A 26,714-nucleotide genomic window follows, 5' to 3' on the forward strand; every position below is an offset into this window, starting at 1 on the left:
ATCCTAAAACCAATCAACAAGGCAAAATGCTGAGATACTCGATGGCAGGGGAGAGCATGCAAAAAAAAAAAAAAAAAAAAAAAAAGAAGAAGAAGAAAAAGAAAAAAAAAGAAAAAACCCCACTGAACAGAAACTCTATTAAAGCTTAATCTCTGACTCAAATTTGGAAAGTCCTACTGAATCACATCTTCCAAACCATGGTTTTCTTAGAACTAAAAATAATTGGAAACTAATAAGTAGATAATCAAATATGAATTCTAGGTTAAAAGAAAATTGTTCCCAGTGATATGCTAGGAAATAGTAATCTTTTTTTTCTACATTTTAATTAGATAAAACACAAATGAAACAATAGCACAATTATAAAATAATTTTGGGGTCTAGGCAAAATTTTCCTAAGACTCACAAAATAGTCTTTTTTTTTTTTTAAAGCTATTTCCATTTTAATAAACACCATAGTTTGGTTGGTCTTTTTGAATAAAGTTTATATACGTTTTTAAAGCTCATTAAAAATTCGTTTTTTAAAAGTTTATTTATTTTGAGACAGAGGAGAGGGAGAGGGGCAGAGAGAGAGAGAGAGAGAGAGAGAGAGAGAGAATCCCAAGCAGGCTCTATTCTGTCAGTACAGAGCCCAAAGTGGGGCTCAATCTCATGAACCATGAACCTGAGCTGAAATGAAAAGTTGGATGCTTAACTGAGTCACCCAGGAGCCCCTAAAATTTTTTCTAATTGAGAAATATAGTAATCCCATTAGCCCAAATAATAGTATTAATACTTTGGCACCAGCTTACTTTAAACATTAAGCATATATATTTACATACGCTGTTATCTGAGAGGCCTCTTCGCTTTTAATTTCTCAAAAGAAGTCAATGAATGAAAAAAATTAACTGCAGATCTAGTCCAAGATCACACTATTTTACAGATGAGAAAATGGAGACTCGGGGGCAAACTGACTTGCCCAATGGAAGAGTTAGCAAGCAACAGAACCCTGAACAAAAGGTACCATCTCCCAAACCACAGGTTCAATCCTCTTTCCAGTTATCATTTGACTTTTTATTTCATTTAAAATTTTCTTTCCATTCATTTGTCACTCTGTCCAATCAAATATTATGAGCTGGGGTGCCAGAGACAGAGAGAGCAAATGAGACCTGTTCCTCAAGCCTAGTGGAAAAACAGATACATGCAAGGTAAACGTAACTTTTTAAACTAAAATATGACCACCACTTTACTTTTGCCTTAAAGAGATATGGCACTGGAGCTAACAAGAATGAATTGGTGTTAGGCAGATGGAGACTGGAGATAAGGAGAGCGAGTGGGCCAAGAGATGGCCCCTGAACTGCAAGGGAGAACACAAAACTGGAAGTCAGGAGATAGGAACAGATGGGTAAGAATGGAGACCTTGAAAGAAAAGAAGTTTGCATTTGGATTTTACCTAGAGAAGATGAGGAAGCACCAAACATTTTTGAGCAAGGTTATCCTGGGATTAAAATTTGCATTCTAGAGAGATCATTCTGGTGCCAGTGAGTGGCAGAGAGAAAAGGTAAGAAAGGAATAGAACACAGAGCAGTAACAATGGGGATAGACAGAAGAGGCAGGAGAGATATTTAGAGAATTAATAGGCTATACAATAAGAAAAGAAAAGAAAGAGTCCCAGAATAAATTAAACAATTGCTAGATGATGTTGCCATTTGCAGTGTGGAATGCCTTGAAAATTTCTAGGATCTGTAATAGATTTTAAATCGTTACCAAAATGCTTCACTCTAGATTTCCAGCGACAGGTTTCAGAAAGCATTTCAGTTTTCCACCAAAACTGACAATGTAGAGATGAGAAATGAGAAGGGGGGGGGGGGGGGGGAATGCTGACCTGTTTTTGAAAAGCTGGATTCTTAAAAGCACACAAAGCAGAAACTGGAAAGTCTTGACAACAGAATATCTAGCCAATAAATCTTTCTGAAAAAGATTTTAATTTCAGAAACCATTTGGAAACTTATGATAAAGAATGCACTGGGGCACCTGGGTGGCTCAGTCGGTTAAGCAACTGACTTAGGCTCAGGTCATGAGCTCGTGGTTCGTGAGTTCGAGCCCCACGCTGGGCTCTGTGCTGACAGCTCAGAGCCTGGAGCCTGCTTCGGATTCTGGGTCTCCCTCTCCCTCTGCCCTCCCCTCCTTGCACTCTGTCTCTCTCTCTCTCTCAAAAATAAACATTAAAAAAACATTTTTTAAAAAAGCACCATGCCTTTTACTCAGTTTTTTGTTTTTTGTTTTTTTTTAGCAAAATATTTCTAACACAAACAACTTAAACTTAAGTGAAAGCATATCAAATAGTGTCAACTGAATTTTATAACACAAATAACTGGCTGTGATACCACAGAAAAGCAAACTGGGGTCTGAACAAGGAAGCTCATCTTTAGAAGTGAGAAGACTTGGGTGGGCACCTAAGAGGTTATTTATCTGTTAATATTTATCTGTAAGAGGAAAATCAAATCTTCAACGCAGTCCTACGAAAAGATTCCACAGAACTCTGCATCACGGCTGAAGCATTTCAATTTCTGGAAAGATTGCCAGAATAATATTTCGACTTAATTGTGTTAGCTCTTCTCTTCAGAACAAACAAAAATAAACCAAATGTACAGCTGTATGTTCTATTAACCAGCTTAAAGTTAACAGCTAACACCAAGTAGATTCCACGTCCCTTACACACACACACACACACACACACACACACACACACACACACACACAATGTAAGCCAATGGTGGAAGCCAGGTTTCCCATTGCTGGATAGAGAAGTGAACTCACAAACATACCATAAAAACAAAAAGGCTACAAAACGCTTTGCCAAAAACTCACCATAGAGATGATCAACACTAAACAATAAATAATGCCTCCTACTGCTAACATGCTAATTAACAAGTAATTTTCATAAATCCAACTGTGAGTAAAAAATGTTCCAATACTAAGCAATAAAAATTCTTATGATACTAATGAGAATGAGAATTACTAACTTAAAAAAGAAACTAACCCTAGGAGGAAGGTGAGAGACAACATTTATTCTTTTAAAAACGAAGCACAACCTTCTTAGCAGGGCCTTAGCAGTCCAGAGCCCTTCCACTGAAATGCCCCATGTGTCTGAATTTCCAAGGCACCTGAAGCTTACTTCCTCATGCGCCCAACTTTCTTCTCCTTTCCTTCTCTTGGTTAAAAACTAAAACCTTGCTAAACTGTACTCCACATCCCTGACCCATTTTTTTTTTAAGTTTATTTATTTCTTTTGAGAGCAAGAGTGCATGGGGCAGGGGCTGGGGGAGAGAAAGACAGAGAGAGAGAGAGACTGAGAGAGAGAGAGACACAGAGAGAGAATACCAAGCAGGCCCTGTGTCCAGCGCAGAGCTCAATCTCATGACCCTGGGATCATGACCTGAGCTGAAATCAAGAGTCAGACACTCAACTAAGTCACCCAGGTGCCCCTTCCTGACCCTTTTTTTTAATGTTTATTTATTTATTTAGAAAGAAAAAGAGAGCATGCATGTGCTCCAGCATGCACAAGCAGGGGAGGGGCAGAGAGAAAGAAAGAATCCCAAGCAGGCTCTGCGCTTAAAAAACTGAGCCACCGACACTGGGTGTTGTATGGAAACCAATTTGACAATAAATTTCATACATTGAAAAAAAAAAAAAACAAAACTGAGCCACCGAGATGCCCCAGCGACCCTTCCTAAACGGCATACTGGAACCTTTTCTTGAGTGCAACATCACTAAGACCAGCCATCCTCTGGGGTCATGAAGCACACAAAGCTGTTTCATTTGGACCTGTACACATGGGCCGTCCCGCTTTGGTTGGGCCCACTTTTCTTTTCTTTTTAACGTTTATTTATTTTTGAGACAGAGAGAGACAGAGTATGAACGGGGGAGGGGCAGAGAGAGAGGGAGACACAGAATCGGAAGCAGGCTCCAGGCTCTGAGCCATCAGCCCAGAGCCCGACACGGGGCTCGAACTCACGGACCGCAAGATCGTGACCTGAGCTGAAGTCAGACGCTTAACTGACTGAGCCACCCAGGCGCCCCTGGGCCCACTTTTCAACTTTTCCTGTCCCCTCCTGTACCACTGAACTGCTACCTGTCACTTCTCACTACTATCAAATATGGTTCCCTCTAAATGCTCATCGCCTCGTGTTGGGACTGCAACAAAACCTCTTCCAATTTGCTAGGACGTGGAATAACAGCATTTGCATGAACTACGTTTTTTTAAAAAAAGTTAAAACAATAAATGAGTGAAACGCATGTAGTGAACGCACTGAATGTGGGGGGATGTTTTGCAATGGCTCAATTTTACGTATTTATGTATCTACTTACTTCTCTCCGGGTTCAAATGTGAAAATTTCCTGGACAACTGAACTCCAGATATAAATAGTATTATTGGACTAAATCTTTCCAACTATAGTTCTTATCAGAAGTAAAAACTTTTCCTCTTCATACTCTGATTCAAACAAAATCAATGTTATACGGTACCTGGCAGTAAGTACAGAAGTATGTAGTACGCTGATGTCTATTTAAGTTGTATTAAAGTTGAAATCCTTGCTTCAAATTGTTAAAACTGAAACATTTACTTTTCGAACATCGCAACTGGTTTCCAGTTTTAAGCTAACGGCACCATTATGCTGTATAAAACTGTCACTACCTACTATGATTCTGCTAGAACTGCACTCAACAACACACAAAAGGTGCTTCCTTTGTGCCAAATTACACTCGTTCTAACAGCATATGGCCAGGTAATTATAAGGTGAGAAGCCAACTGTTAGATGAACTCATAGGCCTAATTCCCAAAGGAGATTCGTATACTAGATTATAAAGAAATACTTATTTCAAAAATTAGGCTATGCTAATTAACCTTGCAGATTCCCTATTTTTATGTCATCACTTTCAACCAATTTTTTGGAATTAGTTTACTTCTTAGTTTAAAATCTGTATATGGATTCTTCTTTTTCCTTTTTTTTTTTAATTTACCAAATCATATTTGATATTTACCCCACACTCAAATGTAGTAGGATTGTTTTATTTGAGGAATATGAATTTTAAAATAAATAATATAAGCACTGATGATACTAAAATTTTAATTCATTTAGAACTATCACATACTATCAAAGGAAAAAAGAGAGGCAGAAATGAGATAAGTTAAAGAACTACAAATTAATGTGATTTAGATATACTGGAACAGGACCAACTGTGAGGCTTTAATTAAAAAAAAGAAAGAAAGAAAGAAAGAAAAAAAGAAAGAAAGAAAGAAAGAAATCTTGCAAATACTTTTCACAAAATACCCCCAGAAGTTAGGTCCACATTAAAAAAGGAACAAAATGGGGCGCCTGGGTGGCGCAGTCGGTTAAGCGTCCGACTTCAGCCAGGTCACGATCTCGCGGTCCGTGAGTTCAAGCCCCGCGTCGGGCTCTGGGCTGATGGCTCAGAGCCTGGAGCCTGTTTCTGATTCTGTGTCTCCCTCTCTCTCTGCCCCTCCCCTGTTCATGCTCTGTCTCTCTCTGTCCCAAAAATAAATAAACGTTGAAAAAAAAAATTTAAAAAAAATAAAAAATAAAAAAAAAAATAAAAAAGGAACAAAATAAGAATTTCCCAATATTTGTCAGATCACGGTATTAAATGTCACTTCTGGGAATATTATCACAGAACTAGACAGTGAAGAAAGGTATTTCTTGCTGTTAGCTGATATCTCCTTACAAAAAAAAAAATTCCATTTTCAGTCTTTTCTAAAAAATAAGACAATAATTAATAGAGTACGTATCGCAATTGTTCAATTGTCTCAAATGCCCACAACAGCACCTGCTTGATTCCTACTGATCCCATGGACCAGATCAAGGATCACAATGCTTAAGAGAGAGATTCTCCCAGCTCTGGGAAGGAGGGAACCAGAGGGCATGCCCTTAGCAGTGGCCATCAGAGTAAGAAACAGGAAAAAATTCTGAGTGGGGGTGATAAACATCTGGATAAGTTACTTAGGGCAGATGTGAGATTCCATTTTCCTAAATAATAGAACAAACTCTTATCTGCCTTCGACAGGTTTTGAAGTAATGCTATTCAGAATCAAAACTGGGTAGTTTCTCAAAGTCCCTTCCAGACACTGAGCCCATGAATTACATGTATCCAACAATACTCGTAGCGACCAAATACAACATGTGTGAAGCAACACCTTTACTTAATTGGAGGATACGGCAAAGGTGGCTTTCTGAGCAGTTTTATGTGTTCTGCTACACATCTGGGTGGGTTTTTTTGGTTTTTTGTTGGTTTTTTTTTTGCCCCCTGTTAGCTATCTGGGTGTTTTCTTATCTGCATTCTTCTTGCTTCTCCTGAACCAGAAGTTAACTGCTTTTATTTTCCAAAATTTAATTTTTAAACCAAATCCTAATTACGGCATGGGCCCAAATTACCAAACTGATTTCCCTAACTAACTACATGACCTTGGGAAGTCGCTTCTTGTAAAATGAGAGGCTTGCACTGAGAGCCACTAGAATGTAACCTTCACCTTCACTATCTACTCCCACGCGCCACCCCCCCCCCCCCCCGCCAGGGGACACTGAAGGTACTGAATGTTTACTGCCTGTTTCCAAACTACAAAAACAAATGTAATCCTTTTTTTCTTTTTTAACGTTTATAATTTAATCTGTTTATCCCCAAAACGTTCTGAAGAAGACACTAAAACTGAAATTTCCTGTGCACCAAAAATAACTTTACAGAATTTAAAATAAGGTACTCATTTTTTAAGAAACAGAACAGGTAGGTTCTATAAGAGCTGATGAACGTCAGCCAGTTTGTTACACTTCCCTTGTCTTCCTCCCCATTAAGCCACTGCTGCAGCCTGACCCTTCTTCATCTGAAAGGAAGGCAGTGGGAGTGAGACAGTGCACAGGCCATGCAGTGAGAAGGCCTGAGTTCTAGATCCGTTTCTTCCATGAACTGGTTCTGTGGGGACAAGTCACTTCCCCTTTGGGCCCCGCCAGGCTGTTTGTTTAAACAAAAGAGCTGAACAAATTCTTAATTTCTGAAGTCTTCCACCTTAAACATCTGTGATCCTTTCATTCCACCCATTATTCTACTCCTAATGCCTTGATTCAGTGCTTGCCATCATTCCTAGCCTAGTTCCCCAGCCTCAAAATCATCTTTTTCCCTCTTAATTTTTCTTCCTTATGCTAAAATGAAGCCAATCCTAAAACCATGAGGAGAGCAGAGTAAAAAAAGCACACTGTCTCTGAAGCCCTAAGAGCACCAGGTTCAAGAGACTGCCACGAACTAATCGTCTCTCTCAAACAGTGATGTTATTAACGACCTCACTGAGGACTAAAAGAACGTATAGTAAAGCGTCTACTACAGTGCCTGACATGCTGGAGATGCTCAACAACAATCAGCATCCTTCCCAGGATCAAAAGCCTCAGTTTCCTACTGTCTACAGCAAGGATGACCACCCAGCTAGCTGCACAGGTGACAGGCAGAAGATTTGTAAAACTAGAAGCAGAAATTGGGTTAAACGTTCTCACCAGGCTCCCGTGTGCCTGCAAAGTGTCTGCTCGTAGCCCGCCAATATGCTTCTGGGGAAAGCAGCCTCAGCCAGGAGCCCCTCCTGAACTCTCCAAATCAAATGGTGCGGCCTCCCCAGGCCAAAAATCCCCGGGGTCAAGAGGAAATGAAAACTTGACACAATTCTTCGAAAAGATAAAGATTCCCTGGATTTTACTTAAAGTCAAACTCCTCTGCCTGTCATTCATGTGAAAAGATGCCAGTCCCATTTCTTTGCACTTAAATCTACGGACGGTACAGCTGAGGGTGAGGTACCACCAAGCATCGTTTAATTTGATTTTTCAATTACAGACAATTACAAGGTGTGACAAAAGAAACAAAGAATAAGATTCCTCACAAAATGAGGATACAATGAACATCATAGTTATACAAATACTTGCAGAAAAAGCAACGGCCTTCTCCTTGATTGCAAAACTGGGTCAAAACTGGAATGAGCAAGTAGGGGAGTGATGGGGACTTGCAAAGAGAAGCTCATTTCTTAAAGTGACTTAAGTACACTTACTTAATAATGTGGGATTATTTCCCCAAATCAGGAATAATAACAATCCTCACTTTCACACACTAGTCAATCATACAACCGAGTTACAGGCTAATTAAGGGCGACCAATCACGTGTGTGGAAGTCTGGGCACCTAAAAAATCTTGTGAAGAAACCGGTTTTTCTGAAGTGCCACCTTCTCCCCCCAAGTGACTTCAGCCCGAGCAACTGCTGCAAAAGCATGTAATTAAAAGGATATAACATAATTTAGGGAAAATGCTTTCAGAAGGCTTAGCTTCATTAAGAATTATGCAAATTCAAGTCTCTATTTTAAAAACACAAGCCCACTAATCTGAGATCTGTGAGACCCGCGCACTTCTGGGATTGGGCCAAGCTGCTCTCTACCTGACCCCCGAAATGCACTATTCAGTGAATCTGACCAAAATTCTTCAGGTGAGCTGCCATTTTCCTGCACAGCAATTATTTCACAAGCACTGGTGCTTCTGGTTGATCTCTTTTAAAATTGCAGTTAAAGTCGGTTTTCTTCCCCATGGCCTTTGCTCACATCCCCATCCAAACAGGCCTGATTTTCTCCACCCAGACTTGAGATCTGCGATCAGAGCCATTCGCTTAGATGGAACCCTTTCTCCTTAACAGATGCCTCCACTCCTCCCATTTCTGTCCCACCGTGTCCCCTGTCCCTCTGCACAGCACCCTCAGTATGACTGCACTCCCTTTTCCCCTCTACTTTTCCCTCATTCCTGACCTTGCCTGTGACCAGTACTTTCCTTGCCCAGACCTGGTCCCAGCTTCATCCTTCAATTCCAGGCCTCTTCAGCTTTGAATCCCAACCTGGCCTCTTGCTTCTAACCTCCTCAGTCCAATCCCCACCTGGCCTTATTAACGTCAGTCCCCCCAACCCAGACCTTATTGCACGTAGCCCCCTCCCCCGCCTGCCTTATATCAATTCCTCTCCTCCCTGGTCCCTACCAGCCCCTTTTCATTTCTTAGACCCTGTCCAATCTCCCCTCTTTCCGGCCCTTGGCTAAAACCCCAGCCCCATTCCTAACCTCAGCAGTCCTCCTCTGACCCTAGCAAAGGCCACTACTCTGGCTGGCCCATCCCACTTTTTCTCAGACCCTGAACCTGGTGCCTCCCCTACTCCTTCGCTAAGAGCCGGTGCCACGAAATCGCCGCCCCCAGCCCGGCCTACGAGTATCCCATTTCTGACCCCTAACACACGCGCCCTCCCCATCACACACTCCAGGCTAGCGCGTCGATCCTCCCGCATCGCAGATGCACGCCTTGGACCCTCCTTCCCATCCCCGGCCGGCCGGCCGGCCCTGCGGCGTGCAGAGCCCGAAGCCCACGAGACCCCCTCCCCACCCTGCCGCGCAGCCCTGCCCCGCGTCCCCTAAGGCCCATTCAGCCCCTCCCGGAGGGGTCCCTCTCCCCACTTGACCCCGGCCCGGTGACCTCCGCCCCCGCCGGGCCCGGGACTCCATTCTCTCGGCTTCCGAGCCAACCCCCGCCCCAAACGCCCTCCGCACTCCCAGCCCAGTGGGGTGTGTCCCCCGTGCCCGCGGAACTCCAGCCGCTGGCCTCTCCCGCGGGGTCACGGTGGCCCTCCTCACCTCGGCGTCCACCACCTCGTGGTAGGCGGGCGGGGGGTCGAAGCCGCCGCCACCCCCGGTGCTCCCGCCGCGGGAGGGGCCGCCGCCGCCGTCGCCGCCGCCCTCGCCCCGCGAGCCCCCGCCGGGCCCGGGGCTGGGGCCGCCGCCGCTGTCCATGGGCTCGTAGCCGCCGTAGTCGAGGCCCGGCCGCTCGTTGGTGAGCAGCGCCACGGCCTCGTTGATGTCGTTCTTGGCCAGGCGCAGGGCCTTGCGGATGGTGGCGGGGTCCGAGAAGCCCATGCACAGCAGCGTGGTCATGTGCTGCTCCTCCTCCGATTCCATGGCTCGGGCCTCCGAGCCGCGCCGGCCGGCGAGCGGCGAAGCTGCGGCTCCCCGGCCTGGCGGGCCGCGCGGCGCTGCTTCCGCGCCGCTCCCGCGCCCGAGCGGGCCCCTGCGCTGCCGGCCTGCGCGCTCCGCTGCCGCCCGGCCAGGCTGGGCGCGGGCGTGGACGCCGGGAGCCGAGCGAGGGCGGTGGGGCGCTCAGGCGCGGCGGCGGCCCGGCCCAGCCCTGCGCGCCGCCATGTTGGCCTCCTCCTCCGCCTGCGCCTCCGCCTCCGCCTCCTCCGGCCCGCGGGGCCGCGCCTCCGCTCCCGGAAGCGGCCCGGGCCGCCCCAGGTTCGCCGAGGACGGGCGCGGGTGTTCGGGGGGGGGGAGGGGGGCTTTTTTTTTTTTTTTTTAATTTAGACAGCAAAGGGAGGGGCCGCGCCGCGGAGCGTCTCTGGGGTGAAAGGGCCGCGCAGACACCCGGGCGCAGGCGAGGGAGGGTCCTTGGCCGTCGCCACCGCCCGCCTATTTCTCCGGCAACAGGTTCCCGCGGGAGCCGGACGGGTGGAGGCGAGGTGCCCTTCGCTGCGCGGAACGTCCCCGAAGTCCCCCGAGGCGTCCGTGCGGCCCAGCCCCGACGGCGGTCCCCTCGCACCCCGAAGCTGCTCAGAGCCCCCGCTGGACTCTTCTCCCGGCCTCGCTCGCCCCCGCGCGCCCGAGACGCACCCCATCCCGGGTGGGATTCATTCGGCCGCGGCTGCACTTCGCCGCAGTCCCAAAAGAAATTCGCCCCGAACCACGGAAATTGGCCCGCCGCGCTGCCAGAAATACACCCCAACGCCCACCTCAATTCATGCCCACACCGGGCACATCGGTCCACCGGGGCCGAAAATCACCCCCACGCAACCCGACCCAGATCCCTCCGGCTCTCCCTGAAACTACCCCAACCTTGCTGAAATGGATTCCCAGCCCTCGCTGAAGGTTCCTATCGTCACTGGCCACCTGCCCCTCACCGAACCCCACCGTATTCCACCAAACTCTTAACACTGAAATCCCCTGGGCGTCTGAAACGTGTTTTTACGAACTCAGAATCCCAGCGCTAACGAAAACCTCCGAAAACCTCAGACTGCCTCCCATGGCCAGCCACAGACTCATTCGAACTCCTTGGACCTGTGCTCCCCTCCTGATGCTGAGCCACCTACTCACACTACTGTATCTCTCGGCTCAGGATTCTGTTTCTGCCTTTTGAAGGAGAACCCTGCCCCCTCTGTTTTTCTGCCCTTTACGGGAGGACCCCACCGCTGTTCGTTTCTCCCTTTAAGCACTCATTCCTCTTCCCTTTGAGGCCTATTTGCCTTGCTTTCTCTTTCCACCTTTAACATTAGCCCCCAGAGGCTGCGTCTTTAGTTTCCTTGACTCCACTATCCAAGCCTTGGCCCTTGCTCTTTTCCCCCTTCAGTTTCCTTTAATTCATGCTTCTAGGTTCTTTCCCCACCATCTCCCAAGATCCTGATGTCTCTTCTTTACCTCCCTACGTATTTGTTAACTCAGCTTATCTCCTAATGCCCTCACCCTCGTTTCTTCCAGAACCCTGAAGCCCACTAACCTTTCTCATCCCATCAAACCCCTCCCTGTGACAGCCCAGCACTTGCTGAAATCTCCACCTGTCCCAAATCTTAAATTAGGGTCGGTACCCAGAAAATTCTCTGCACTCTGTTAGCACCTCTTCCCCTGGACCACAGAACCCTTCTTGCCTATTACTTGCTACCTATATTTTTAAACACCAACAATTTGATTTCCAGGGTGAGTTCATCGCTGTTTACATTTAAATGAACTGACTGCATTTGTTGTACTGATTAAAGGTTGTATTATGGGACAAAGGCTAGGCCTTATCCCCAAAGGAAGTAAAGTCAGTTTGTGAATGGAAATAAAACAAATCCTTCTTCTTACATTTCTTAAACAGTAACAACAACAACAACAACAACAACAACAACAAAAGAACCTACCAGGGAAGAATGCCTGGAACTGAATCAGGTTCCAGGGTATATATTGAAATAAAATTTTACTAAGTGGCATTAACTTTCAAGTACCTCAATGGTGCTTAAATATTTATGTGTGGTATATGAGGACCAAAAGTAATGTAAACGAAACCAAGTAGCCGATCATGAAGCATATGCCAAGATACTTCATTTATTCAACAAATATGTGCTATTTATCAGGCACCAGGTACCGTTCTTGGCACTGGTGATGCAGGGCTAAACAAAGCTGACAAAATTTGATGATGGAAAAGTGATGGCATTCATTTTCGCCAGGGGTCTGCCGAGTTAATTTGGTGACCAAATTAAGAAACGGATTACGAGGGGGGAATAAGTAACAGGTAAAGGGAAAAATTGTTTGCCACTGAGATTTGAGACAGAACCCAAGAGGTAATGAGACTGAGCCGGCCAACTCAGATGGCACATAAAAAGACTCATCAACAGTGGCAGGTTTATAGGACATGACAGAGGGAGCTGTGCCGAGCTGAGAAGAGGAAGCAGAGAAGGAAGCAGAGAAAAACAAAGTCTGTGATAAAAACTGGAAAGGAGCCACAAAAGGCTACAAAAAACAAGGAAGGCCATTTTTGAACCGGATCCTGGAGTGGCTGAAAAGCCAGAATGTCATTTGAGGATGCAAATAGTTGTAATCACACTTTTTTGCATGTAAGAAAGCAAGTGAGGCCTTAATCCCTATCGAATTGGGATTAATAGGGGAGGGGCCCGTGGTGTGAGTAGTCATGCTTCCACTCACATTTTAATCTTTATTGCAGTAAAATCTTGAAAATGTTACAAGGACTAAGAAATTTTAAATAACATTCAGTTCACATTTATCCTTCTCTAGAATCTTCTAGAAGAAAAAAAAAAAAATAGCCAGGTCTTGAAGAGAGAGGTATGATGAACTGTGTGGAAGACAAAATATGAGGGCTTTCTAATATTAACAGGTAATTTTAAAAATATTTAGTGAGGGTTTATTTTGAACCAGGCTGAGGACTAGAGAGACAACTCTCGGTGTCTAGGGAGCAAGACTAGAGACAAAAAGACTAGAGAACAGGACACAGTTCCTGCCCTTTTAGAACTTGCTGTCTTTAAAGGGAGACAGACAATAAAGCAGTAATCATAAAGAGTGGTAGGTGCTTTGATAGGGAATTTCAAGATGTAAGGGGCAAATTTCTTGCCTTCTCTGGGGGTAAAATTACTGAGCGTAGGAAATCTGGACAATTTTCCAGAGGGTATTTAAACTATAATCTGCCAGGAAGTAGGAAAGCCAGGAAAATGAATATGACATGAAAAGAGAGCGATCCAAAGACTACAACGGTATGTGCAAAGGCCCTGGAGTGAGTAAGGGGAAAGCAACTGAGAAGAATTAAAAGCCAGCGGAATATGGCTGGAGCTCTAGAGAGGTAATAGTGGGAAGGGAATCTGGGAATGTGGCCAAACACCAGATCTGAGAGGACTACTTAAACTTGATAAGGAGTTTGCACTTCATTCTAAGGGAATGGGAAGCCACTGAAATATTTATGTGAAGGAGAGAGGTGCTGTTATTTAAATTTTAGGAAGAGTGCTGTGTGACGGATGATCTAAAAGGGAGAAAGGGTAAAGGTAGAGCATTGAGTTGATTGATTAACTTGGTTGCTGATTAATCGGCAAGCCCATTAAAGGGAAAAGCAGTGCCAGATGACGGGCTTACCTCTCTGCACTTCCTTTCTCTTTGCGATTTGGCCTTTCAAGTTCTCCCTCGGAAGCTTTCAGTGCCTTCAAGCAGATATTCTGTTCTGCCCAGCTTGTCTAGTTGGTGTCAGTAAGAGGGATGATCTTAACTAAGCAAATCTGTCATAATTGGAAGCAGACATCCCATAGAAGAGAAGAAGATGGAGAAAATTCCTTCAAGGCAGTGGGTAAAAGGAGCAGACCTTGACAGAGGGAGATTTTCCAAGACTAGGAGGAAGTTAGTATTTTGGATATTCGATGAGGAGGAAGAGCCTTGCCTTGCTAGCTTGCCCCAGGAAGTAGAAAGAGCTCAAAGAGAAATGACGGCCTGAGTCCAAGATTTGCAGCCTCTACAAAATCGCCCAGTCTCTAGATTCCTCTGTAGGGCAGGGAATCAACAGAATCACCTTCCTTCAAAAGACCTTAGCCTATGCAGGCTTAGATTGTGATCCCTTCCGTGTTAATGAGTATAGACCACAGGCTAGAGGACTCCTTCCGATGATGCTGTAGATGCACAAGCCTGTACAATTTGCATAAATCCCCCCTGCAGTAGGAGAGGGAACCCTAATTATGACTGTTATTCAACGTCTCAATACATTAGCAAAGGGGCATTGAGTGAGCTTTAATTTGTTTCTGAAAAAATAAAATGACATTAAAAATTTTTTTAAATATTTATTTTGAGAGAGAGAGGGGCAGAGAAAGAGAGGGAGATACAGAATCCGAAGCAGGCTTCAGGCTCTGAGCTGTCAGCACAGAGCCCCCAACACAGGGCACGAACCCAAGAACTGTGAGATCATGACCTGAGCTAAAGTCAGATGCTTAACACACTGAGCCACCCAGGTGCCCCAATTTTTTTTTTTTAATATTTACTTATTTTTGACAGAGAGAGAGAGAGAGAGAGAGAGCATGAGCAGGGAGGGACAGAGAGAAGAGGGAGACAGAATCCAAAGCAGGCTCCAAGCTCTGAGCTGTCAGCACAGAGCCTGATGCAGGGCTCAGACTGACAGACTGTGAGATCCATAACCTGAGCCAAAGTCAGATGCTTAACCAACTGAGCCACCCAGGTGCCCCTAAAATGACATTTAATGTCCCACATTTTTTTTTTTCAACGTTTATTTATTTTTGGGACAGAGAGAGACAGAGCATGAACGGGGGAGGGGCAGAGAGAGAGGGAGACACAGTATCAGAAACAGGCTCCAGGCTCTGAGCCATCAGCCCAGAGCCCGACGCGGGGCTCGAACTCACGGACCGCGAGATCGTGACCTGGCTGAAGTCGGACGCTTAACCGACTGCGCCACCCAGGCGCCCCAATGTCCCACATTTAAAAAAAAAATTTTTTTTAATGTTTATTTATTTTTGAGACAGAGAGAGACAGAGCATGAACGGGGGAGGGTCAGAGAGAGGGAGACACAGAATCTGAAACAGGCTCCAGGCTCTGAGCTGTCAGCACAGAGCCCGACGCAGGGCCTGAACTCACAGACCGAGAGATCATGACCTGAGCCGAAGTCGGACGCTTAACCGACTGAGCCACCCAGGCGCCCCTAATGTCCCACATTTTGATGGAAGCAAATTCATCCCCATTGTATATGTTTAAAAACCAATGAAAACAGCCACCAGAAAAATTGGCATTAATGGTTACACCATGAATACTCTACTTGGGCATTGATTTTTTTTCTTTTCTCTCTTTCTTTTTTTAATATGTAACAGCTTTCTCGAGAGGTAGTTCACATACCATACAGTTCACCCATTTAAAGTGTACAAGTCAATTTTAGAACAGTTTTCATTACCTAAGAAGGAAACCTCATACCCTTTAGTTACATCTCTTCTGTATTCTCATTCCCCCCAGTGCTAAGCAACCACTAATCTACTTCCTGTCTGTATGGGTTTGCCTGTTCTAGAAACTTCATGTATATGGAATCTTACAATATGTGATCTTTTTTGTCTGGCTTCTTTTACTTAGTACACTGTTTTCAACCTTTATCCATGTTCTATAGCATGTGTCAGTATTTCATTCCATATTCTGGCTGAATAATATTTCATTATAGATATACCATATTTTGTTTATCCATTCATAATGGGCATTTGAGTTGTTTTTACTATTTGGGTATTATGAATGATGCTGCTATCACTGTTTGTATGAATGTTCTTGTGTGGACATGTTTTCATTGCTTCTTGGTCATTTGGTTTTTGTTTTTTAATTTTTTTAATCTTTATTTTTGAGAGAGAGAGAGAGAGAGAGAGAGAGAGAGAGGTGCAAGCAGGGAGGAACAGAGAGAAAGAGGGAGACACAGAATTCAAAGCAGGCTCCAGGCTCCGAACTGTCAGCACAGAGCCCGACATGGTGCTTGAACCCATGAACTGCGAGATCATGACCTGAGCTGAAGTCAGATGCTCAACCAACTGAGCCACCCAGGCATCCCGCTTCTTGGTCATTTGTATATCTTCTATTCAGGTCCTTTGCCTTTTTTTTTTGAATTGGGTTATTCATCTTTTTGTTATTATGTTGTAAGACTTTTGTATTCTAGATCCAAGTTCTTTACTAGGTATATTATTTGTAACTATTTTCTAATATTCTGTGGCTTATCTTTTCACTTTTTTGCTAGTGTCCTTTGAAGCACATAAGCTCTTAGATTTGATGAAGTACAATCTATTTATTTCCTTTATTGCTTGTACTTTTGTTGCTTGTACTTTTGGTGGCATACCCACGAAATCACTGCCAAATTTCCTATCATAAAATGTTTTTGCCTGTGTTTTCTCCTAAGAGTTTTATAGTAGATCTTTGATCATTTTGAGTTCATTTTTGTATATGGTGTGAAGTAAAGGTCTAATTCTATTCATTTGTATTTGGCTATCTAATTGTCCCAATATTATTTGTCGAAAAGATTATTCTTTCCCCATTGAATGGTCTTGCACACTTGTCAAACATCAATTAAACATGGACACATAGGTTATTTCTGGAATCTCAATTCTATCCTATTGATCTATATGTCAGTCTTTATGCCTATAGCACATTGTCTTGATTAAAGTTTCTTTGTGGTCAATTTTTTAGTTTTTATTTTTTAGAGGAGAGGGGAGGGGCAGACCCTGGGATCCTGACCTGAGCCAAATTCAAGAGTCCGACCAACTGAGCCACCCAGGCGCCCCTAACTTTGCTCTTTTTCATGATTGTTATGGCCATTCTGAGTTCCTGGCAATTATATGTGAATTTCAGAATCAGTTTTCCAACTTCTACAAGGAAGTCAGCTGGGATTCTCATAGGGATTCCACTGAGTCGGTAAGCAGATTTGGGGACTGTTACCATCTTGGCAATATTAAGTCCTCCAATTCATGAACATGTTACTTCTTTAATTTCTTTTAGTAGGTGTTTTGTACTCTTCAGAGTACGTCTTGTACTTCTTTTGCTCAATTTATTCCTAAATACTTTACTCTTTTGGATGCTATGGCACATGGAGTTGTTTTCGTAATTTGGATTGTTTGATTGCAAATGTATAGAAATACAGTTGCATTTTATAAATTAATCTTCTCTTTTTTTAAGTTTTTTTTTAACGTTTATTTATTTTTGGGACAGAGAGAGACAGAGCATGAACGGGGGAGGGGCAGAGAGAGAGGGAGACACAGAATCGGAAACAGGCTCCAGGCTCTGAGCCATCAGCCCAGAGCCTGACGCGGGGCTCGAACTCACGGACCGCGAGATCGTGACCTGAGCCGAAGTCGGACGCTTAACCGACTGAGCCACCCAGGCGCCCCTATAAATTAATCTTCTAACCTACAACCTTGCCCAACTTATTTATTAATTCTAATAGTTTTTTTTTAGTGGATGTCTTAGGTCATGTTATCTGTGAATAAAGATAGTTTTGCTTCTTTCTTTCCAATCTGGATGCCTTTTGTTTATTTTCTTGTCTAATTGCCCTGGCCAGGACCTCCAGTACAGTGTTGAACAGAGATGCAGATAGCAGTCATGGTTGTTTTGTTCCTGATCTTAGGAGGAAAGCATCTAATCCTTCCGTTAACAATGATGTTTGCTTTGGGGTTTTCATATATGGCTTTTATTATTTTGAGATAGTTTTCTCCTATTCCTATTAAGAATGACCAATGTGGTTTATGTTTTTTATTCTACTGATAGTGTGTATTGCATTCATTGATTTTTCATATGTAAAACCCATCTTGCATTCTGGGATAAATCCCACTTGGTCATGGTGCACCATACTTCATATATGTTACTGGATTCAATCTGCTAATACTGTATTTTGTTTAAAAACACAGTAATAATATTGCTGGGGGAAAGAGAGCGATTGCTTTTATTTTTTATTTTTTTTAACCATGAAAATGGAGTAACTTACTAACTAAAATGATACAAAAATAATGCAGACCCAATTTTGTATTTTATAAAAGCAGATTTAAAAAAAAATTTTTTTTTCAACGTTTATTTATTTTTGGGACAGAGAGAGACAGAGCATGAACGGGGGAGGGGCAGAGAGAGAGGGAGACACAGAATCGGAAACAGGCTCCAGGCTCTGAGCCATCAGCCCAGAGCCCGACGCGGGGCTCGAACTCCCAGACCGCGAGATCGTGACCTGGCTGAAGTCGGACGCTTAACCGACTACGCCACCCAGGCGCCCCTAAAAGCAGATTTAAAAAGGATGAAATACTGTTTTTGCAATCAAATGCCTTCATGTAAAACTCACATAGATAGCTTTCCCCCCCAGAATTATCTCAAGATATATTCTAAGACTCGCAAACCTTTTGATACTATTATTATTATTTTATTTTAAATTTGTATTTTAATCCTGATTAGTTAACAAATAGTGTTCTATTAGTTTCAGGTGTGCAATGTGGTGATTCAACACTTCCGTACATTACGCGGTGTTCATCATGACAAGTACACTCCTTAGGTGAGGGGATGGGTTAAATAGGTGATGGGGATTTAGGAAAGCAATTACTTTTAGAGGGATGCGATTCTGATTATTTAATGTAAAAAAAAATCAGTATGAAAAATGGAGAACGCTAGAAGAAGGAAGAGGAAAACATAATTTTTAAGTCCAAGGCTCCTCCCACCCTTTACTAAAGACTGTATGTTGCCAAATGGGGAGTCATTTAAAAGTGAACGTGGTATTTTCCTTCACTTAAGAAGATGATGTGACAGGCCTGATGGTAGTCCAACATTAGATTTTGTTTTTTTTTACCAGCAGCCGGAGTGAATTTTCCCTGGCGCCCCGTGACTAATGGGCAGAAGCATCCCCTGGGCGTGCAGATTCCTTCCCTTCCCTCCACTTTCCCTTGTAGCAGGTGAGTTACAAATCCAACCATCCACAGCATAAATATATGCTATTAGATTGTCAAGTGGAGAGGAGGCACGCGAGGTAAGGCCAAGGTGTTGACTGCCAAACCGAGGAGTTTTCTTTAATTTGTTAGGCAGTGGGCAGCCATTCAGTGTTTTGAGTCAGGGAATGATGTGGTTGAATGCGCTTTCTGGAGATTAAAATGGTATTAATGTGTCGGACACAAGAGATTAAATAAGCAGGTGTTGGGGGGGGGGGGAGAATGAAAAGAAGCATATGCAGAAGTAGAGTAGATTCTTCAGGACTTGGCGACTGGATTTGACGATCCAGGAAAAGGAAAAACTTCTAGACTTGAAGGCTAGGTAATCTGAAGTCAGAGTTTGAACCAAAAGGGAAGATGATGACTTTGGACTTACATGAGCTGACATTTCACTAGGAAAGTTTGCGTGCAGACTTCCCCAATTGTATAACACGTGTACATTGGAAACAAAACAGTTTAAGCGGATAAACATTTACAAGGAAAGGATACTGGGGATATTTAATTTGGAAAGTGAAACGACTTTACAAAAAGAGAAAGATGAAAGGACCCATTTATTTCTCTGATGACCTAGTGCCTGGCCTTTAACTCCGCACACTCACCTACACATGGCACTATGTGCCCGCTGAAGAAAGCAAAAAGCATTTTAGGAGAAGCACACACGCCCATCTTTACCCACTGCTCTTCATTTTCATCTCCTTGCTCCTGGGTAGCTGGTTCCGTATCTCGTTTCACAAACTGAGCCCTGTACACGGAGGGCCAGGAGAGACCGATGCAAGAGGCAGACCACTCCATCACTCCATGTTAGTAGGTGGCAGTTTTTAAAATTTTTTTTTTTTAACGTTTATTTATTTTTGAGACAGAGAGAGACAGAGCATGAATGGGGGAGGGTCAGAGAGAGGGAGACACAGAATCGGAAACAGGCTCCAGGCTCCGAGCTGTCAGCACAGAGCCTGACGCGGGGCTGGAACTCACGGACCTCGAGATCGTGACCTGAGCCGAAGTCGGCCGCTCAACCAACTGAGCCACCCAGGCGCCCCAGTAGGTGGCAGTTTTAATAGGCAAGCAAACTTACTTAAATGAGGCTTGTCTTGGGTGGCCATAAGACAAATGCATCTCTGCGCCTGCCTGCTAAATCTTAAAAGTCTATGTAGAGGCATTAACAGGGTTCAGTAACGTATACTGTTCAGATGGTCTCAGTACCACATTGTTATCTCAAGGCTCTGATGGGGTAGCTTCTAGCATGGCGAAGGCAAGTGAAATGCCCATTCTAAGGACAGGGAAGGTGGGTGAGAGGCCTCTGATGGCCCAAGTTCAGCTTGGGTCAACTGGCAGTCACGTCTTCTTGACGACCTTCACGGCACCATATTCGAGCCTTCCATATTGCTTTTAATCTGCTTGTTGCCTCCTGTCTACAGGAACATGTGATTTCCCTCCCTGCCTATTGGGTACCTCTTTCCCTGGGCTCAGATTTCAGCAATCTCAGTTTCCAGGAAAAGATTTCCTCTGCTAGTCTGGCCCTCAGAACCCTCCTGCTCAGGCTGACCTCAGGGTCTCTGCCAGAAGGTAGAGATTTGGACACTTTGTCTTCATTGTATCAGCAGGTTTCATTTCTCCAAAGTTGCATTTTATGTCATACATTGTATGACTATATTGTAACAGGCTGCAATTCTCCGACTGACTGAAAATTGCAATAAGGGATATATTTACCTTAATAGCAACGTTGAAACTCGGTTGTCGAGAATACAGTGAAGGACTCCTCTATCTTTAGCTAGAAAATCAAGATTTGAGGCTTTTAGTTCCCTCTGAAACCAGGAGGACCCGGCTCTCAGACTTCAGCTGGATTCCAACACGATTTAGAGGTCTGTTTCATTTCCCCAATGTTGACTCACCAGGCTGTATTAATTTTCCAGGGTGTTGTGCTAATTATAGGCCAGTGGAGCTAATGGGCTGAATGAAAATGGCTACAAGTGAAAAAGTAGCAGAGCACTCTGGGTTCTGCTAGGATGCGGAGCTATTTATAACTTCACAATTGCATGGTTACTATTAATTAGTGAGTATTGCAGTGACCCTCAATTTTCAAAGGCGTCTCCCATCATTTTCGAGTTAATCTCTCCCATCCCTCACTGCGTTTGTTTTATATAAAGGGTGGAGCTGACAAATTACTCGCCTGAAGTCATGTCTGTGGGAAAGCCAGGATTAATACTTTAAACGTTAGGAATAGTAATAAAAATAATATATCCGTGGAGTGCTTTGCAGTTTTCGAAAGGTTTTCTCTTTGGCATCTCATTGACACTTACCAGCATCCCTAGGAACACGACGGGTTCCTGTTGGTTAGCTGATGGTCACAGAAGAGAAGAGGGTTTGGTTCACAGCTGTCTTGATCACATTTCAACTGAATAGGAACGGAAAGAACCCAATGCTTTTCAGGACTCGGAGTCTGAATCGTGACGATCTTTGCTCTCTGCCTCTTGCTGAAGGGTTTTCTTGGCCTTTGAGGACCCACAAGGGAAAATTGTGTCATTTTAACCTTTTGTTTTATGAGGCCCCATAAAACAACATACAAACCCATAGAATCCAGTACTATTAGAAATTTCAATTTAAGAGAGGTGAGAAAATCCAGAGATTGCTATGCCAGAACGTTGGCATAAGATCTCCCCCAAAATGGAGCTGGTTCTGGTGACGGCTGTGAGCCCTCATTGCATTTCCCTGTTTCAGCTCACTTCTCCCCACTCAACCGCCTGGGCCGTTCTTGACCTTCCTCGGCCCAGAGTGTCCACTGCCCCCTGCAGTCAGTCCTCTCAGAACCTTTTATAATCCCACGAGCAGAGGGCTGCGTAATTGGATGGGTTCTTGGATGTCGTGCCGTCTATTATCATCACCTTACTGGTGACCGAAACGGAGACTCCGGGAAAGCAAGTGGCTTTCCAAGGCTCATGGCTGGTAATCATCAGAACGGGGGATGAAAAGCTGCTGGACTTCTGCTTCAGTAGAAAGGACTGGATGACCGTCAGGTTGTCCCTGAAGCAGTGTTTGTGACAGCACAACTCCTGAATTGGCCACAGAGGCCGCGGTTCCCAAAACGTGTTCACAGATGCTTCTTGACGTAGGGCCCTGTGGTCCTGTGGCTTTGCCCAAGCTGGGAATTCAAGAGGCAACATAGAAGACTGGAGACTCTGGAAAGTCCCTTGGGAAAGAGTTTTGTTTAAGCAGGCCTTTATCAAATTATTTAGTCATTTTTTTCAACTCAGAGAAAACCTAGTAACAGCCTGTGTAATTAGAGTCCCTTGGCACGCACTGAAGAACAAATAAAAGGTACCTGTTGAGATGGGACAGTCACAAGCCGGGTGAAAGCTCGCTGGCAGTTTCTTCGCTACGTGCTACTTTAACTTCACCACACCTGAGGTGTAGACGTTATTAGCTCTACTCACGGATGAGTTCCAGACTCTGGTTGCATGGGACAGATTTGAATGCAAATTTGCTTCGGTGAAGAGGGGCGTCTTTTGCTTCATGCCACTGAGAAGCTTGGAGCCTTGAAACCAGCAAGTTCTCTTTCTCGTACCTCTGCTTCCGTCTGTTTGCCAGCTCTGTTCATTCCTTGTACAGACTGATGTCCTCGCGAGAAAGGACACAGGCCTATGCACGGCTTAGGTCTATGTGCAGCCAGAGAGGAAAGGAGCCCACGGCCCCCTGCCCGCCCAGCCAGTGCCACTTAGCGAAATCTTAGAAAGGAACTCAATTGGCCAGTGGGGGTCATGTGCCCCTCTGCTGTCCACCTCCATAGCTGGGAAAGGGGTATTATGGTGGGTTTTGCTGTCTGACTCCAAAATCTGTGTGTGTGTGTGTGTGTGTGTGTGTGTGTAACTTGTTTCAATTAGATACAATCTCCACTCTTTTTTTTTTTTTTTTCTCAACGTTTATTTATTTTTGGGACAGAGAGAGACAGAGCATGAACGGGGGAGGGGCAGAGAGAGAGGGAGACACAGAATCCGAAACAGGCTCCAGGCTCCGAGCCATCAGCCCAGAGCCCGACGCGGGGCTCGAACTCCCGGACCGCGAGGTCGTGACCTGGCTGAAGTCGGACGCTTAACCGACTGCGCCACCCAGGCGCCCCCAATCTCCACTCTTAAGGAAGGAATAATCTGGTAGGAAAGATACACACCCCTGTAGTAACAATGGTAAAAGGTGTAAGAAACAGAGACATTCAGAAGATGGAGAGACCATATCAAGATTATATCATAATCTCCAGCCTAAAGTTCCTAAGTCTTTTGGCATGATGGGCACTTTTGAAGATCTGACGAACCCCTTGAACTCTTTTTCCCCAACACACACACACACACACGCACACACGCATTTTTGTATCCATTTTTAACATGCCTTTGAAAGATTTATGGGCTTCTACAAGCTGATCCTTGGTTCTCCAAGGAACTTAAGACTTTGACTTAATACTGCTTTGAAAATATACTTACGTAGAAGAACCAGTTCAAAAGACCTGCCCTTGCTGTAGAATGATGGTATTGCCAGCAGTGAGCTGATCAACCTCAGATCTGGCTTTCAGTACTAGGAAGGCAGGGCCAGGAAACCCAAGTTAGATCCGGGTGGAAACAGGAAATGCTCAGGAAATAATGTATTCCTTGGAACAAACTTTAGGACACGCCGATAAACAATGAAATGGTACTTGACCAAATGGAGCAATCGCAAGCAGGTGGGAGATAGTCTTAAGAGTTACCACTGCTATTTTTAAAGTTTTTTATTTGTATTTATTTTGAGAGAGATATAGAGCAAGCAGGGGAGGGGCAGGGAGAGAGGGAGACAGAATCCCAAGCAGGCTCCGAGCTGTCAGCACAGAGCCCGATGTGGGGCTCAAACCCACGAACTGTGAGATCGTGACTTGAGCCGAAATGAAGAGTTGGACGTTTAACCACGTTGGACGTTTAACCAGAGTTGGACGATTGAGCCACGCAGATGCCCCCCCCCCCCGCCTCTATTTTTAATATAAATAATAGAATCAGAACCACCCAGCTTGACCTCATTTTAAAGTAAAAAGAAACATGGAAAGGGTAAAGAGATTTACTCAAGGACAGACAACCGAAGAATGTCTATGTATGGCTTAACCAAGCAAGGCTCACTGATGCTCTTGTCCAACGCTCTCTTCGTTCGGTGGCGCCACACAGAGGCAAGCAAACGAATTGTAAATAATAGCCTTCAGGAATTGTAACACTCACCCCGTTTCATTATACCTCGTTTTTAACTGTTTTCTCTAGTAAACTGAAGACTCGATGGGAGCAGGACCTCCGTCTGCTCCTTTGCTACATTCCCAGGACGTCATGGACAGTGGACCCTCAGTACACGTCCCTCCTCTGAATGACTGGAGAACGGCTGCCTGGCAGGAATTCCACTCCTCCGGTGGGAATGAATGCATCCAACGATGTTTAAGTATCTCCTGGTGTGGCGGCTGTCACCCCACCCTCGCTTTTCTCCCTTGGAACTCTGTGCAATTTCCCAGTCCTTCTGACTCATGTCAGGGAGGCCTCCAACTTCCATACATTTGGAAAGCCCAGGGACTTCTAACCACTGGGTGACTGGCTGATTGAGCCCCGGGAGCCCCGTGCTCTCCCATGTTTCCTTCTTGGTTCTCATTGGGAGAATCCCAGACCCCTGGGAAACAGAGGCCTCTGGTGTGCCTAGGAGAGGACCAGCCACCCCATAGCAAGCAGTTCTTCCTCCTCAGTAGCTGCCACCACCCAGCCCCAAGGGAGTTAAACCTGTTCTTTATCTCCTTGAAACCCAGGCCAACTTTGATAAAAGGAAAAATCTTTCCTGGTGTTTGTTAATCAAAACAAATGTCCTTACTCGCTCGGTAGAATGTAGGCGTGGATGCTATGCTACGTCTATCAATAGGTAGTTTGTGTCTAATTTGTCCAAAGGAAATGTCTGTGATGTGCTTTTTTTAAAAAAAAAATTTTAATGTTTATTTCTTTTTGAGAGAGAGAGAGAGAGTGCGAGTGTGGGAAGGGCAGAGAGCGAGGGAGACACAGAATCTGAAGCAGGGTCCAGGCTCTGAGCTGTCAGCACAGAGCCCGATGCGGGTCTTGAACTCACAGACCAGGAGATCATGACCTGAGCCAAAGTCAGACGCTTAACCGACTGAGCCACCCAGATGCCCCTGATGTGCTTTTAATTTACTGAAGAGGGCTAAGTGTTCAAACCTTTGCAAACTTACACTGAAATTAAGTTTTTAAGGTCCACATAGCTGCAGCTCTCTCAAATCATCCTTTGAAACACACTTCCTTGGGGCACCTCAGTGGCTCAGTCAGTTAAGCATCCAGCTCTTGATTTCGGCTCAGGTCACCATCTCACAGTCATGGGATTGAGCCCCATGCCCAGCATGAAGCCTGCTTAAGACTCTCTCTCCCCCTCTCTCCCCCTACCTTGCTGACATGCACCCACGCACACATAGTCTCTCTCTCTCAAATGAAAACAAAAAACCCCACCCTTCCTTTAAAGTGTGACTAGTCATGATAAATTATACATTTGTATAAATGTCATCTCTCCTAGTGTTGTGAAACTTAAAGGAGATGAAAACCACCCAAGACTATCCCTGTTATATCAGTTGCCTTTAATTCCTATATGGGCTGGTGATAGTTTGGGCTATCAGTAGCAGAAAACTTAACATAAGCACTTAAAGGAATAAGTGCTTTCTCCCTTATACAACACCAGGTCTGATGGAATATGCAGGTTTGGTTTTAGTCTGGGAGCCCAGTGAACCCACAGCCAGTGGCTCTTCAATTCTCTTGGCCTTTTCCTCAGGCATATTGCCTCATGGTTCCAAAATGGCTGCTGCAGCTCCAGACATCATATTCATGTCTGAGATAGGTAGGAAGGGTAAAACACTCATGTAGTCATTATACCAGAAAAGGAAAAAGCCTTTCCAGACCACTATCCACCCCCCAGCAGTGTCATGTCTCACTGGCCACTCAACCTCACTGGAAGTTGGGAAAATGAATGCTTAACTTTTCCAGACTTCCTAGTTGAAGTAGACAGGGGACAGGTGGTCTGTCAGTGGTTCTTCCACCATCCATCTTGAAGTGTTGCCACACCGAAGCTTTCAGCGTGCCTGTTAGCTGTTCTGCAGAGCTGGAGAAGAGGGTTGAGGGAAACAGCCTCAGTAGCAAAATTCAACTTTGCCTTCTCCCTGTGTCTAAAGACTCAGCATAGTGGGATCCCATCTGGGACATATATGGGTCTATTAAGCTGCACCGTGGGGTGCGGGAGTTGGCTCCTAGGTGTCATGAGAGCCAATTTCTAAATTTTTAGGAACGTTTTGAGCCAGCTGATCCATACAGTCGTTAAAGTTGAATTATATGAACTTTTTTTTTCTTAATTTTTTTTTTTAACATTTATTTATTTTTGAGACAGAGAGAGACAGAGCATGAACGGGGGAGGGGCAGAGAGAGAGGGAGACACAGAATCGGAAACAGGCTCCAGGCTCTGAGCCATCAGCCCAGAGCCTGACGCGGGGCTCGAACTCCCGGACCGCGAGATCGTGACCTGGCTGAAGTCGGACGCTTAACCGACTGCGCCACCCAGGCGCCCCTAAAATTTTTTTTTAATGTTTTTTTTTATTTTTAAGAGAGAGAGAGACAGAGAGACAGAGCACAAGCAGGGG

General features: G+C 44.7%; 1 protein-coding gene and 1 long non-coding RNA gene across 3 annotated transcripts in view; one reads left to right on the top strand and one right to left on the bottom strand.

The window, feature by feature from the left end:
- Nucleotides 1-10,111, bottom strand: part of USP24 (ubiquitin specific peptidase 24) — a 142,825-nt gene extending 132,714 nt beyond the window's left edge. Inside the window, exon 1 of one of the 2 annotated variants that reach the window (XM_043575084.1) lies at nt 9,684-10,111. In XM_043575084.1, the coding sequence (XP_043431019.1) occupies nt 9,684-10,004 (321 nt within the window). In that variant the 5' untranslated portion in view covers nt 10,005-10,111. The remainder of the gene's footprint in view (nt 1-9,683) is intronic. The other variant, XM_043575083.1, reaches the window with a different exon arrangement.
- Nucleotides 10,112-10,230: 119 nt separating this feature from the next.
- Nucleotides 10,231-24,863, top strand: LOC122480553. The gene is made up of 3 exons (XR_006296591.1): nt 10,231-10,337; nt 18,916-19,015; nt 24,310-24,863. It is a non-coding gene; the product is annotated as an uncharacterized LOC122480553 (long non-coding RNA).
- Nucleotides 24,864-26,714: the final 1,851 nt, after the last annotated feature.

The sequence above is a fragment of the Prionailurus bengalensis genome, chromosome C1, assembly GCF_016509475.1.
Source record: "Prionailurus bengalensis isolate Pbe53 chromosome C1, Fcat_Pben_1.1_paternal_pri, whole genome shotgun sequence".
In the NCBI taxonomy this organism is placed as follows: domain Eukaryota; kingdom Metazoa; phylum Chordata; class Mammalia; order Carnivora; family Felidae; genus Prionailurus; species Prionailurus bengalensis.